This window comes from Galeopterus variegatus, unplaced genomic scaffold (genome assembly GCF_000696425.1).
Source record: "Galeopterus variegatus unplaced genomic scaffold, G_variegatus-3.0.2 Scaffold596, whole genome shotgun sequence".
NCBI lineage: Eukaryota > Metazoa > Chordata > Mammalia > Dermoptera > Cynocephalidae > Galeopterus > Galeopterus variegatus.
In genome coordinates, this window is record NW_007726707.1 from 271,431 (window position 1) to 288,016 (window position 16,586).

The following is a 16,586-nucleotide window of genomic DNA, read 5'->3' on the forward strand; positions in this document are numbered from 1 at the left end:
AAAAAAAAAAAAAAAAAAAAAAAAATATATGTTGAGAGGGGGTTTTATATGTTTTTTTTTTTTTTTAAACATAACCCAGACAGGTTCTAAAGAGTGAAATGTTGTTCAGTGTCATTTGTTGTTTTCATCTATGGGAGTGAGTTCTTAAACGTTTTGGCTGGAAGCATCTTAAATTCATTTTTCTATTTCACCTGGAAATGTACATGGCCGAGCTGGACATGGGTGATACAGATTCTCTGATATTAGGCCAGGGACTAGAGTATCTAGTGAACTGCTTTTTATGGTTTTGTTGAACTGACTATTAATCCTTTTGGTATCTGACAGCTGTGGGGAGAATTGGCCTGGCTACATTCAACAATACTGGGGTTGGGTGAGGTGGAGGATTTTATCTGAGTCTGGAGTTACACAGTGGTAGTACCAGGGTAAATCAGAGTTCAGAGAAACGTTTGGTCAAATAACTCCCAGTTTATATGTACACATGTAAGTCGTTTTTATACACATGCAAGTTTATATGAACTTCGTATACATATGCAGGTTATTTCCACTTTCTACAGTTCAGGTCGAGGACATGTTTTTACTAAGTCAAATTAGCTTAAAGTAAAGTTTTGATTTGGAATGAACTACGGTAATTTAATGCCTACAGCGTGTGGGGCATTGTGCTAGGCCATGCGAAAACATATGCTCTTTCTTATGGGAGAGTAAAATGTCGCCTATTTTTAAATATAGCAATGATGCATTACAGTATGGTGGAAGAACCCATGGGCTATGAGAACAAGGGAGGTCTGTGCTTTCTATTGGGCTCTCCATCATCATTACTTTGAGAAAGGCATTTTATTTCCCTGACCTTAGTGTCATCCCTGCTGAATAAGAGGATTAAAATATTAGATCTCTTATATTTCTTCTAGTACCAGAAATTGATGATTCTGAGTGCTGCTGATGAGAGTGGTTATCAAGATTCTTTGAATTAGTTATCGCTTGTCTTACGTCATTTTTGTATGTCTGAAATTCTCAAGTCATTTCCTATTTCATTTGTTGATTTTAATCACAGAAGAATAGTGGATAAGTGAAAGATACATTAAAGTGCTCAGTCCTATAATAATCATTAAAAGTAAAGATACTTTCCATACGTGAAACTAAGTTTTTTTTTTTTAAAGATGACCGGTAAGGGGATCTTAACCCTTGACTTGGTGTTTTCAGCACCATGCTCAGCCAGTGAGCGAACCGGCCATCCCTATGTGGGATCCGAACCTGCGGCCTTGGTGTTATCAGCACCACACTCTCCCGAGTGAGCCACGGGCCGGCCCAAAACTAAGTTTTAACATTTTGTTATAGTTCCAACCACTCTACCTCATCCCAGGGATTCTGTACTATTAGTTAGTATTTCATAGAATTTAGCAAACTCCCTTTCAGATTTTAGATTTCTTTAAATCTCCTTTTCAGTTTTTCAGCTTTGTCTGGCTCAGGACGGATGATTTTTAAATTGCATGGTGTCTTGTAGTTCTTTAGTTTTACATAGAATTTTTTACTCACTTGACTGCTGTTAAAAATAGGACTTTAAGACTGAATTCTTTGTATAACTTGAACTGGTTTAAAATGATTTGTTATTTTTGACCCAAGTAAAACTGGGCAAAACACTCATATATACCATTGTTTGCCTGTAGAATTTGTGGGCTTACACCTGTAACCTTGTTTTGAATTACTAGCTGATTCTTTAGTAAAGCAACAATAAGAATGTAACTGTTGGTGACCAATAAACATTGAAAGACTATTTTTGTCTTTTTTTAATAGTTCAGTTTTTAGAATTATTATTAGACTAAATGAAACTAACCACCGACTGTAATTTATTATCTGTGGTTGGAGAAATTGCTCTACGTTTGAATAGCACCTTTAAATTGGCAGCCTCTGGATTTTGTAAATAGGGAATCGTTTGTTTCAACTGATGGAAAAACTGGCAGAATCCTGTTGTCCTAATTGTTCTTTCTCCATCTGAGCAATAGCTATAATTTTTAAAGGAGTGAAGGAATGGACAAATATTTCCTGTTGAGGGTTCAGTATCAGCATATAGAATGGAAAATCAGTGATTTTTGTCTGTTGCTTTATGTTCGCCTTAATGTAAAATGAACTAATAGAATCGCTGATCTGTTGGGTTCGAGATTTTCATATGCAGTGTAGACTGTATCCAATTTTCTTTTTTTCTGGGATAGCAAAAACTTGTAAAGCAAATGCAGAGGATATTTATATATTTTTTAATTAACAGGAATTTTAGGGTATCACTAAAAAAAGCATCTAATAGTAGTTGATAGTATCTGAGATTGAGAAACCTAAAGGGTTAGATCATATTCCACTTTGAGCCGTTATAAAATCTACCAGGTTGTGCCATTTTGCTTCAGTAATTTCTTTTAAACTTGAAGAATTACAGATTTTTAAATTGGAAGAGTTCTTTGAGAATCATCTTATCCATAGTGCTTCTCAGTCTGTGGGCTTGAGTTAACGGAATGGACTGCCACATTTAAATGTCTTAAGTATTTCTTTTTTCAAACAACCTGTGATTTTTTTTTAAATATGCATTTATTTAAAAGCATTATTGACTTTATACTAACTTTTTATCCAATTGTTTTTTAATCTGATGTTCAAAGAATACAATTATTCTAGTGTTCAGGTTTTTGTAACATTACACGGGGGTTATCCGACATGAAGTGTTTAGGAACTACTAATCTAAACCAGACCTCTAAAATAGGATTGAGAAGATTTACCTAAATGTTTTAGTAAAGGGATCAAGGACTGAATAACGTGCTGTCATCAGTCATCTTTGAAATTAAAATCATTCAAATGATCTGTTTCTAGTCATTAAAAAAAAAACAGTTAGGGTCACCAATAACATTCCTATTTAATTAAGTCCAGTGAATAGCTTTCAGTCTTTATCTTTCTTGATTCTTGGCAGTATTTCATATTGTCCTCTTCATATTATAACTTTTCCTGTTACTTCTGAGATACCATATTTTCCTGATTTTTATTTATTTATTTATTTTTTAATATCCTGATACCTCTCTCACTGATTCTTAGTCTCCTTTCCAGGCTCTTTCTCTGCTTCTTCCTTTTAGTGACCTTCGTTGTTCTACCATAAGCATTCTTTTCTTACAATCTTTACATTTCATCAATGCTTGCTTCCCCTCCAGCAACTTTGCTTAGCACTTATATACTGATGGCTCCCTAATTTCTTGTTTCTATCCCAGACCTCTCATGAGGCCCAACTTAAAGGGAATCTTCACTTACTTACCTCACAAGTATTTTATACTCAGGCTCCTCTTTTTACTAACAATACCCTTGTTAGTTAATTAATGTGCCGCATCTAATTTCCTAAGCCAGAAACTTGGATGCCATCCGTAACTTTTTACTCTTGTGTTCTCATCTACAAACACATCCAGAAAATCCTACATCATTTAAGAATAGCTGACTACTACATTCCTACAGCTATCATTTCTCTACCGAATAACTGCTACTCTCATTATTGTCTTCCTCCAGTCCATTTTGTCACTACAGGAGTAAATCCTATCAGTCTCATTCTGAAAACTATTAACTGGTTTACAATCACTGCCCTCAAGATAAAGTTCCTATTCTTTATCATGATTTAAGACCTTCAAGATCTTGATTCTGCTTACCTCTTCAACTTCATCTCTTGCCACTTCCTCTTGATTCTGGCCTTTGGATGTTCTTTTGAAGACGGTACACTACCCCCTTCTCATCCTTTTAAGTCACAACACAGATAATTTTGCCTTTTCTGAAACCCCTCTCTACCAAAGCACACTACTGTGTAATTCCATAACACTCTGGACTTTTCCTTTCAATAACACTTACCGCATGATACTAGAATTGCTTATTCCTGTCTTTCCCACTATATTCTTGAATCTGTGAAGGCTGGGACTGGCTCTATCTTGTTATTATTGTATTCTCAGAACCTGATACAATGCCTAGTACATAGCAGGTGTTGAGTGAATGAGTGAAGCTTCATTCTTTGACTAATAATAAAGGTCTCCTTTGTCATCTATAAGTTTTATAAACTATATATATATTATATTTTCACAAGTCATGTATTTTTTCAAATTTTCCAGATTTTCTACCAACCAATCTTGGATTCAGTGTAACAGTTTTAAACATCATTTAAGCATTCTTTTTATAAATCACTTGATTTTGTATGACCTACAAACATAATCCTGTGGAAGCAGAGTTCTTACGGGTAGATTCTTCTCAAGTATAGAGTGTTCTGTGTTATGACTTACTAGGTAGTGTTGGTTGTAGATTTTTAAGATTTCAGGATGTAAGATGGGAAAGGACTTTCTTATTATCATACGTTTGATTCCTTATTATCTTAGGTGTTTTCTTATTATCCTAGATTGATTTCATATAAAAGTAACAGTTGGCCAAGAGGTATTGAAAGATTGTTTCTCATGCAGTAAGTATTCCAAGGTTGATTGCTACTTCTGTAAAGCTGATACTCAACAATAGTAAGTAGGCTGGCTGCTTAGCTGGGTTGGTTAGAGCATGGTGTTGTAAGACCAGGGTCAAAGGTTTGGATCCCAGAACCCACCAGCTTCCAAAAACAAACAAAAATTAAAATATCCTTTTGTAAATTTAAGGGAATAAAATCATTTAAGAGAAACATTATCAGTCCTCTTTATGTATATTTCAACTGGATACAAATGCATCATTATTGTGACGAGTTAATACACCATTTTATTTTGTCACATGAATTAATGTACCTAATTCTAGTTCATTACCTTTCACAGTAACTATATGTGATCATCAGGATAAGAAACACCTGCTAAGAATTTACAGTGGTTACATATTGCCAAACGTACAGTATATCATTCAAAGCTTCCTATAATGTAGACATGTTGTGGTACTTGTTTTTAGAGGCTGGTTCTTTTCTAATCTCCTGATCTTCTGTGTATGTGTGCTAATCCTTTTAGGGTTGTTTTCCCTCCCTGGAGTACTTTTCTGACTATTCTTTGTCAGTCATTCATTTCATAGCAGATTCTTGTAAGTAACTTTCACTGACTATCTTAAGCAAACCCTGATTGTTTCTTACTTTGTATTCTGCTAAATTTACCTGGATTATACTTTAATATCTATAGCTTTTGCTTTAAAATGTAATTTTTTTTCTGGAGTAGATGCCCCATTTGGGGGAGGGGGTATTTTGACAAGTTTCACAACAAACACATGTTTGTTGAAGAGAGAAAAGACATATTTAATGTTTCTTACTGTTTCCTTAGATTTATTACTGGGGTTATTTGCTTTTGATCCTGCATGTCTTGCCCAGATAGTTTTGGGTTTATGTGTATGCATATATGCAGTTGCTACCCTTTGGACTAATAATTTTCTGTTTGTCAGCTGCATAATTTACTAATCACCTAATGTACATTTTCTTAATGTTGATTGAGATTTCAGAATTTTGATCAGTGGTTGTTCTTTTGAGAGGCTGCCAATTTACTAGTTTCCTGCACTGGTCTCTAGGATGTTCCTTCAGGATAGAGACTACTGCCCTACTGGCTGTTGTATAGTGGAGTCACATCAAGTAAGGGAAGTCAATTACACTTGCTTGGCAAAAAGAAAAAAATTTAATTGTGCTGATGATTCTGTTTGTCTTTTCACTTAATGACCTTATACCCTGGAGTCAGTCATGACCAAGATAAGGATACCAGAGTCTGTTTCCTTTGTTTCACTTCCAGAGTGACTCTGAGCATGATTCTAATGACAGAGATTTCTATTCTTCATAAAACGTGGTCCCTAAATATAAGCCAATTATATCATCCATGCAGCGTAGAAGTAAAGTTTAGTCAGTCTGGGGTCAGATTGCTTGAGTTTGAATCCTGAGTTGGGAAAATACCTCAATATTTCAGTAGCTTTATATGTAAAATAGCAATAATAATGGCACCTACCTCATATCTCCAGTATGGTATTCTTCTAAAGAATTTTTCAAAAGTAATTTTGACTGTTAATAAATTTTGCTTCATACATTAACTTTAGGATTCCCTATAAGATTTGGCTCCAAATATTCATTAAATTTACTTAACAGAATTGCATGGAGTTGACTCTGCTGGCAGTTTTTCATTATGAAGACATGAAATTTATTCAAATCCTGGATGGAAAAAGCTAAGTTTTCAAGTAGATTATTTTAAGTATCACTTTGATTGTGTAACATAGTAGATTTCTTTTTCATAATTCATCTGCATTATTACCAGTATTCACAACGTTTAACTTTATGCCCATGTGTTATCTTTTTTGTGGAAATTTAATACATAGGACCTAATCTTTTCAAACTGTTTTCTTTTATGAAGAGATTAGTGTTTTTTGAACCTGCCAGAGTTACATGAAGGAGGCCAAAGTGGCAGGAATAGAGTAACAGGAGTATACAGTCTTGTATGTAGGCTGTGATAGTGGGAAGTTACTGGAGGGTTTTGGAGGAGGAGGTAGTGGAAGAATGACACGATCCAGCTTACTTATTAAAATGATCTTTTAGATCATTTAGAAACAAATTTGTTGTAAGAAATGCAGGGGAAAGAGCCATTTTCACAGAATTTTAGTGTAAAATATGTGGAACCTTGAAAAGACTACCAAAATCAAAAGTAATTAACAGTAGGGCCGGCCCGGTGGCGCACTGGAGAGTGCGCCGCTTGGGAGCGCAGCAGCGCTCCCACCGAGGGTTCGGATCCCATGTGGAGACCGGTTCCCGCTCACTGGCTGAGCGCGGTGCGGGTGCAACACCAAGGGTTGCGATCCCATCGCCAGTCCCCGGTACAGGCGCGACACTGAGGGTTGTGATCCCGTTACCGGTCAGTAAAAAAGACAAAAAGGAAAAAAAAAAAGTAATTAACAGTAACATTAAATGGCTTCATAATCTTTTAAATCTCTTTATTAGCTTTTGGATAGGCAAATGGACCACATGAAAAGATACTCATGTTTCAGGATGTTCCCATTATGTTTTAGATCTCTATGTCTTCATTTCTCACTTATAAAAATATACTTTCAAAATTGTCTTGGGGTTTATTGTCCAACTTCAACCTTTAATTCTCAAAGTTCTTAGAACATCTTGAGAAGGTAGAGGGAGAGGGGAAAGGGACTTTTAGAAGCAGTGCAAAGGAATTCTGTGGGATGGAATTAAATTTGTTATTTAAAAAAATGGTAGTGGTATATTTTCTAATTTAGACTTTTAACTTCAGTACATTTATTTTAATTTTTGCCTGATTTGGGCCCCAGCATTGTAAAAAGAGGGTCTAATTCCTGGCATAGCGGAAGGCTGGTTGGTGTTGATTGAAAAACCAGCATTGTGCTAAACAGCTTTTTGTCCTAAATTCTATAAGGCCAAAATAAGTAGCTTTTCTGTACTGTTTCTGTGTTGTATTGCTGTTCTTTCTCTGCATTTTTATTGATGAAGGGAAACAATTATACAGAAAGTAGTAGGGATGATCAGAAGGTGATGTTAACAGAGATCGTGCTATCTGCAAATGTAGTTTGGTAACTTTCTGGAGTGTCAGCGGAGTAGCAACGGGAAGTAAAATTGCAATTTGATGATTTTACCTTGTGATTCGATCCTTTTCTGACTCAGTGTCCATCAGAACACTATTTTTCTACAGTATGATAAGGACATTAAGCAGGTTCTGATTTTGGCCTTAGAAGATAAAGGTTAAATTTAAAAAGGAAGCTTTTTAATAAATTTAAAAAGGAACCTCTCATAAATTTTGACGAATTGGAGATAAGTAGCTAATTGAAAGATTCAGTTGGTTGATTTTAGGTTGTTTAGGCTTTGCTAAGTAAAAATAAGAGGTATACATCTTTCTAAGGAGAGTAAGCCTTGTGTACCTGTTTCTCCAGATTCCTCTCTATTCCTTTGTCAGTGCTAGCTAGCTGTGATTGCCTGTCCTTGTGTTCTTGTGATATCATCATTTAGGCTTAGACTTCTAGTAGGCAGGAAAGCGTTCATTGTCTGTTTTGTGCTAATGAAACAAAGTTATTTACTGTGACCAGAGAATGTTCTTTTTATTTAATATGCACATTTTCATTCATTTATTTATTTATTTTTCGGCTGGCTGGTATGGGGATCCGAACACGTGACCTTGGTGTTATACAGTTAGCTCTAACCATCTGAGCTAACTGGCCAGCCCTAATTAACAAATCTTTAGTTAAAATACTAAATAAATCTGCAGCATGTTTTTAGTCAAACGTGCTTCTCACATGCATTTAAAATGCCATATTATTTTCTACATAAACAGTCCCCTAGTGTTTTAGGGTGTGTATTAGGCAAGTTCTTAATGACTTAAAAACATTGAAAACTTACTGCAAGAAATTAATGTTTTTTTATTTTTATTTAATATCAAAGGTAATTGAGTTTGTTTAAAGTTTTGTTAGACACATAAAGATTCATGATTATTGTGTCTTTTTAGCAGGTTCTATCTTTTATCAGTAAAACTATCCTGTGCTCTGTCTGATGCTTTTGAATGGTATTTTGTCTGATACTACCTTAATTAGTTAATATTTGCCTTCTCTTGTTTTTTTCTACTTTTTTTAGCCTTTCTGTGTTATTTCTTTTGGGTTATGCTTTATAGTTAGGATGCAGTTATTTTTGGTTTTAAACAGTATGAAAAATCTATCTTTTTATATGGGGATCTAACCGATTCACATTTATTATTATTGACATATTTACTGCCACATTTACCCTGCTTTTTTGCTTCTTCCTTTATTCTCCTTCCTACTTTTTGTTGTATTGGTCATCCCCCCAATTTGAGTTTCTTTTAGTAGTAAGGACATTCCTTACTTCTGTTCTTGTGTTCATCCTCAAATGCTAGTTTGGCTAGGTATAAGATTTTAAGTTCAAGATAATCTTTCTTCTGAACTTTGAAATTATTACTTAATTGTTTTATAGTACCTAATGCTGATGACAGTCTGGCACCAAATTGGTTCTTTTTCTTTTATAGGTAATCTGTTTTTTCTACCTAAACACTTTCAGGATTTTTGTGTGAAATTTCACCATAATATGTCTAAAAATGTGTATCATTTTTTCTTCAATTCCAGGAATTTTTCTAATATTTCCCTAGACTCTCTTTTCTATACCTTTCCTTCTAGAACTTAAGATAGATAGATGTTGGAACTTCTGGATTTATACTCTTGTTATTTACCTTTTTCTCCAAATTTCTTACCTCTCTATCCTCTGTTTTCATTGTATTCTGGCAAGTCTCCTTGGCTTTACCTTCCACTTGTTAATTTGTTCCTCACCTGTGCCTATTCTGATTTACCATCCATCAACTTAATTGTAGTCTTTTTTCATTTTCAAGATTTCTAATTTGTGCTCTTTCAAAGCAGCCTTTTTAAAATGACTATAAGATATCCTCTCATTCCTCTGATATTTAATCTTCTGTTTGCTTAGTTTATCCTGCTTTCTCAGATACTAGTTTTCTGTTTGAGTTGGGTGCCTCTCTTCTATGCATTGATTTTCCTTTAGTGTTTGCAGTTCTCGATTGTGTGGTCTCTTGGAAGAAAGAGGTGGGGTATGCCTGTCTCCTGTCTTTTGGGTGTAGAGGATCCTCATTCCTTCTGGATGACACAGCTCTACTACATTCTGACTTCTGCTTCTCTCCAGTGGAGTGGGAGGATCATTGAGGTCTCAGATGCATGTTTTTCAGCAGTCACCCTGATGGTTGCCCCTCAGAGCCCACAGCTACATAAGGGATTCCTAGTTGTCTTATTTTGTGAGTAGTTCTCTGTCAGTTTAGTCCTGGCATATTTTCACAGTCCCGAAACGTGTATCCTTGGAATATGTTTCAAGGTTACTATTTAGCTTATATTTCAAAGATTTTGGAGGATGATTAAGGCCGTTGACAAATGGAAGATTTTACATTCATCTATTTATTTGTGCTTTAATTGCTTCCTTTCATCTCCCAGATCGCAGTTTTAAAATATATGTATTTATTGATAACAGCTAATTTAAACTAGCTATAATATTCTGAAGTTAGATTCTTAGAGTTTACTACAAATCCTTCTTTGCACATTATACTTTTTAAAAGGAGCAATAACTGTAGTTAGACTAAGTAAAAGGGAAACAGAAGGTAAATGGATGGGGAAAAACAGGAAAGAAAAACGAAGAAAGAATAGGAGAGAAAGAGCAGTTATAAGAAGGGGTTGCTATTTCATCTTCTCTTTGTGACTAAGAGATACTGCTGGTCCCAAGGAAATTGGCTTTCACAGATTTTAAAAATTATTTGTGGGGGCAGCTACTTCTGCTTTTGCTTTGTCAGTGCTTACCTGTTGGAGGTATATGGATTCTACCTTTGTCCTGTATTTGTTAAAGTTGGATGGTATTGACAAACAATAATCAGGTTTTGTGCAAAGACATGCCATAAAGCTCTTGGACCTAGTGGCTGGAACCTAGGTAACTGGATTTTTCTATAAAGAAGCTTCCCATAACTGATTGAAGTATTCATAACTGTCCTCAGTAGGAATTAACTAACAACTCTTCCATATTGTAGACATGAACTGTGTGAATTGGGTCTTCCAGCAAGCAGACACTGAGACAGAGATAGGAGTGCAAGCGGTTTATTGATGGATAAACAGTAGATTTGGGATAACAATTGTGATGAAGATGGAAAAGTTTATATTATCTATTCTACACTGTTGACAAACAGCTGAATAAAAACAATAGCTAAACATACGATTAAGTAAATATGAAAAGATTTTTAAATTCATTAGTAGTGAGGAAAATGCAAATTAAAATAATATTGGATCTGATCATTCTTTGCTATGGTGGGTTGGGCTCTCCTGTGCATTGTAGGATGTTAGCAGAATCCCTGGTCTCTACCCATGAGATTCCAGTAGCACCACTCCCCTCTCCTCCAAGTTGTAACAGTCAAAAAAATGTTTCCAGAAATTGTCAAATGTCTCCAAAAGGGTAAAATTACCCCTGGTGAGAACCACTGTCTTATACCCATTAGACTGGCAAAAGTTAAACACAGTTATCACATCTAATGCTGGCAGGAATGATGGGTAAGTGGTACTTTAAAGCACTATAGCCTTTTTTGGAAAAGTGAATGTTTTTTTTTTTTTTTTTTGTCTTTTTGTCTTTTTCCGTGTCCGGCAACGGATCGCAACCCTCAGTGTTGCCCCCGTACCGGACCGGGGACCGGCAATGGGATTGCACCCCTCAGCGTTGCTCCCGTGCCTCGCTCAGCCAGTGAGCGGGAACCGGTCTGTATGTGGGATCCGAACCCTCGGGTGGGAGCGCCGCCGCGCTTCCCAAGCGGCGCACTATCCAGTGCGCCACCGGGCCGGCCCAAAGTGAATGTTTTTGAAATTAAAAATATATAAACCCTTTCCTTTTTTTGGTGGTTGGCTGGTATGGGGATTTGAACCCTTAGCCTTCGTGTTATAATACCACACTCTAACCACTGGTCAACTAAATTAAAAATATATAAACCCTTTCCTTTTTTTGGTGGTTGGCCGGTATGGGGATTTGAACCCTTAGCCTTCGTGTTATAATACCACACTCTAACCACTGGTCAACCCCAATATATAAACCTTTTAACTCAGCAATCCTACTACTGAGAATCTATCCCATGAAGATATTTATGTGAAGCAACTTGCACTGTAAACAGCTATTCTGTCCTTCCATTTTTCTTTTATCAGCTTATCATTTGATCATTGTGGTCTGAGTATATTCCAGAATGTTGACTAGTGTTTAATAATTGTTTCTTCTCATTTCAGAACTCTCTTGATAGAGCCCAAGCAGCCAAGAACAAAGGCAATAAATATTTTAAAGCAGGAAAATACGAACAAGCTATTCAGTGCTATACTGAGGCTATTAGTTTGTGCCCTAATGAGAAGAATGTCGACCTTTCCACGTTTTATCAAAACAGAGCTGCTGCCTTTGAACAGTTGGTATGTACCCTAGGTTGTTTTTTTCTTTTCCTTTTATTTCTCTGATTTGCTTAAAGTTTCAGTCAGTGCTACTCAAGTAAGTCCAATACAGTTTTAAAGTTTATTTTGAAATTAATTTGTTTTGAAATTTGTTTTGTTTTTATTTACTTTAATTATAAAACTTTTTAAGAACAAATTTTAGTTTTGATGGCTACAGATATACTCCAAAGTTATATATATTTTAGATTTTATGGAAATAGTATAGAAAATTGAAGTTTCTGGTGACTCTTTTCTCAATAGTTTGAGGCTATTTCTTCAACTTTTTGTCTCCATATATGTAATAGTTACATATGCAGGGGGAAAAAGACCAAAGATAAGTATCTGTTTTACATATTTTGTGACATTTTTTCAGTTGCCACTATATCTTGTACACCTTTTCATATCAGCATGCGTAGATCTGTTTAATTCTTTTTAAAGGCTGTATGTAGTACCTATTGTAAGATTGTGTAGTGGATTGATGCACAAAACAATGGAGAAAAGAGTGTTACAAATAAAGGAAACAGTATGTGTAATTGATCTGAGGTGGGATTGGTGTGTTTAAAGAACTATAAAAGTCCTGGAGTATAGATTTATGAAATTGGTAAGGTAGAAAAGGACCAGATCAGGCAAAGCCTTGTAAGCAATGGTAAAGAGTTTGGATTTCATTCGGAGTGTAATGGGAAATATTTAAGGGTTTTAAGCAGGGCAGGAACATCATCTAAGATTGTTCTCACTGTTCTGTCAAGAATATATTACAGGGTAGGCAAGAGTGGAGGCAAGGAGATCAAGTAAAGATGTTGTAGTAGCCTAGGTGAGTCATGAAGGAAAGCTGAAAACCCACAGAACGTGCTGTTGCATTGGATGTGAACGGTGAAGAGAAGGAATTGTAATAGTAGTGGGTGGGCAAGGACAGGTGGGGAAGGAGTGAGAGCTAAGTAGACTCTTGAATTGAGAAATGTCTATATTTTAGGAGAGTGGTTTAGGCTAAAGAGATAAATCTGGAGTCATCTAATTTTAGATGTTATGTAAATCTAGACAGTAGATGTGAGCACCTAGGGAGGGGGGAGAGATGAGACCTTGAGGATTCCAGCATTGTAGAGATCAAATAGAGGGGGAGAATTCAGCAAAGGAAACTGAGAAGGAGCAGCCAGAGAGGTAGGTGGAAGTCAATAGAGTGGCAATTCTTGGGAGGTTTGGCCATAAAAAGAGATGAAAAGTGGGGTAGATGCTGTAAGGAGTTATGGAATTAAAGGAGGGTTTTTAAACAACGGAAAATACTACAGCAAGTGTTTTTATATTCATGGGAGTGATTCAGTAGAGAAGTAGATTGATGCAAAGAAGGGATAGCTGAAGTCTTTGACCTAAGAGGGTATGGCTGTGGATCACCAGTGAAGGATTGGTCTTTGATGAAGATGGGTGCTTCCCCAATTTTAAACGGACGGAAGAAGGAGATAATATGAGCACATAGTGCAGGTTGGATTGTAGGTTTGGTGATAGAAAGATGGCCCAAGTATGTCCCTTGCCTATTTAAAAAACTCTGGTTGCTTGTCTTTATTACAGGTATTTGTATAAGCTTTCATAATGTATTGTGGATATTTTTTCTTTTTCTTTTTTTTAAAGATGACCATTAAGGGGTTTTAACACTTGACTTGGTGTTGTCAGCACAACACTCTCCTAAGTGAGCTAACAGGCCATCCCTATATAAGGATCCAAACCCGTGGCCTTGGTGTTATTAGCACCACACTCTCCCAAGTGAACCATAGCCTGGCCCAGGGGGATACTTCTTCTATTGTGGGACTCTTAATACTCATCCTATTAAGTTTTAACAGGCCATCCCTATATAAGGATCCAAACCCGTGGCCTTGGTGTTATTAGCACCACACTCTCCCAAGTGAACCACAGCCTGGCCCAGGGGGATACTTCTTCTATTGTGGGACTCTTAATACTCATCCTATTAAGTTTGGAAAACTGATTTCTGCTGAACAGTGCTTCCTTTAGTGTGATTTTTCTTTTTTAATACTTTCAATTACAGCAAAAATGGAAAGAGGTGGCACAAGATTGTACAAAGGCTGTTGAACTTAATCCCAAATATGTGAAAGCTCTCTTTAGACGTGCAAAAGCCCATGAGAAGCTAGACAATAAGAAGGAATGTTTAGAAGGTAAGTGTATTTTTGTGTTTACCGATGAAAATTACTAGTCATTGATAAATTTATGTGAAACTTTGCCTTTGGAGTACAGAAACCAATTAATTGTCTTTAAAAGTTGGACTCTTCCCCAGTCGAGACCTCGTCTTCTAGTTTAAATTGAGATTGCTGATATTTAAGTTTTGTCTCTGTTCTCAACTGTGGGATTAAATGAGTATTAAGAATTGGAGTTTATATGCCACATATTTTAAACTTGGCAATTAGTAGATATTAGTATAATTCCATGAATAAGGATATCAGAAAAGAGATTTTAGCAAGTGGTAGTGTTTCTAAGGTTCTGCATATTTTCAGTTAATATTCTGTGTACATATGAAATAATTTTGAGATGAATCATTAAAGAAAACATTTGTTTTTTTGCCCTTGGTATTTTTTTTTTTAAAAGATGACCGGTAAGGGGATCTTAACCCTTGACTTGGTGTTGTCAGCACCATGCTCAGCCAGTGAGCGAACCGGCCATCCCTATGTGGGATCCGAACCCGGGGCCTTGGTGTTATTAGCACCGCACTCTCCTGAGTGAGCCACGGGCCGGCCCCTCCCTTGGTATTTTCAAACATTATTTTATACCCAATTGGAAATTCTGTAATTCGTACAAAGCATCAAAGTGCATTTGTCATTCTTGGTAAATGCTATAAATATTTTGCAGCCTCTATCTGGCTATGTCTGCTTCCAAAATTGCAATTAGAGTATAGACCACTGGCTTTTAAATTACATTCTTCTAATTAGTAAAGGGTCACAAAAAATGTTTACATTGTGTAATGATAAGATTAAATAAAGAAATACAGATAAATAAATTACATTCTTCTAGGTGACATAGAGCTAATCCAAAGTAATTTCTATAATCCTATCTAAAAGTGCTTTCTACTACATATTTAAGTCTGCTTTAAAAGCATCAATAATAAGATTTAGCCATAATTATTATTGTTTTTTAAAAGAAAAAAGCCCTTTTAAAAAAATCTAGATTACTAAATGAGGGTAGGATGCTTTAGAGAACATTTTAACAAAATTTGAGGTTTTGTGGTATCATGTGCTTTGGTAGTGGGTGATAGGAGTATTGCTTTAGAAAAGGAAATACTGAATTTTGAGCCAGACCTTGAAGATAATAATTGGCAGAGAGGAGGTTGATTGGAGTTTTAGATAGAAGAAATGGAATGAGAAAAAGACATTGACATTGGCACTAGCCAAGATTATTGGGGGAATTTAACAACAGATTGATTGTTTGGAGGAGCAAGGATGTGGAATTATGAGAAATTGAATTCAGAAAGAGAGGGGACAGCCATTTTTTTTGAGTAGTTTGAATGAAAGATTGAGAGGTTAATCACTGATCTTTTTACTTTCAAACCACTGTGTCTTGAGCTGTGGCATAACCAGATGTAAATGGTACTTTGAGGCAGATTTATTTGACACCTATTTTGCAAGATGACTTTGGAGAAAAGGAGGCCTATAAACTGACCAGACGTTAGAAAGCCACACTTTGATGATTTGCATTATAGTTACTGGCCGGGAGAGAATATTCCTGAATTCCTTGTATTATTTGCTATATATAGAATGTTAGAGTGGTGAGCAACATCAGAAATCATGCTGTACAACGCTTTTTATTTCACAAGTGAGGAAAGCAAACTCCAGAGAAGTGGAGTGACTTTCTGAGCTTTGAGTTTGGTCATAGAGTATATAAAATTAAAATATTAACAGTCACTTGTTTGGAAATGAAATGGATAGCACCGTCAGGTCATAGTTACATTGTGCCAATTTGATGATGCTCGTCATCTTTGCAATGATTTTATACTTACTCATGCTTATTCCATTATTTCTAGATGTCACTGCTGTGTGTATATTAGAAGGGTTCCAAAATCAACAAAGCATGCTGTTAGCTGATAAAGTTCTTAAACTTCTTGGGAAAGAGAAAGCCAAAGAAAAATACAAGGTAAATTAATCTCAGTTGGGTAGTAGTGGGGAGTGTACATTGTGAAGGGTCATTTCTAATTTATGCTGTTTAAATTTAGGCATAGTGGTAATGGTAACAACTGAAATTAGAACTGGATTATAGTTCTTTTTCCTGTAATCATAGGCTTTTGTGGCTTAGGCTATATTCAGAACTGTATCTGGAGAATATTGGAATTCATCTATGTTGGGGGTTGCCACACTATATATGGCCCACAGGCCGAATCCAGTCTGCTACCTGTTTTTATAAATAATGTTCAGCCACTCACACATTGTTTTTGGCTGCTTTTGAGCTACAACAGCAGAGTGGTAGAGTGGTTTGTGACAGAGACTGTATGGCCTGCAAAGCCTAAAGTGTTTACTATCTGGCATTTTACAGAAAAGTATTTGCCAGTTGTTCTTTATCATTAAATTTTTAAAGGTGTACTGTATAAATGGGCATTAGTTTTAGTCTGTTAGTAACAGAAGGTTAATTCAACAAATGTCTATTAAACAAAGCTCCAT

At 35.9% G+C, this 16,586-nt stretch overlaps 1 protein-coding gene across 1 annotated transcript in view; it reads left to right on the plus strand.

Annotated features, from left to right (window-relative positions):
• Positions 1-16,586, plus strand: part of TOMM70A (translocase of outer mitochondrial membrane 70 homolog A (S. cerevisiae)) — a 43,252-nt gene that overhangs the window by 11,653 nt on the left and 15,013 nt on the right. The window contains exons 2-4 of the mRNA XM_008570353.1: positions 11,749-11,922; positions 13,973-14,099; positions 15,956-16,065. Of these exons, the coding sequence (XP_008568575.1) occupies positions 11,749-11,922; positions 13,973-14,099; positions 15,956-16,065 (411 nt within the window). The remainder of the gene's footprint in view (positions 1-11,748; positions 11,923-13,972; positions 14,100-15,955; positions 16,066-16,586) is intronic.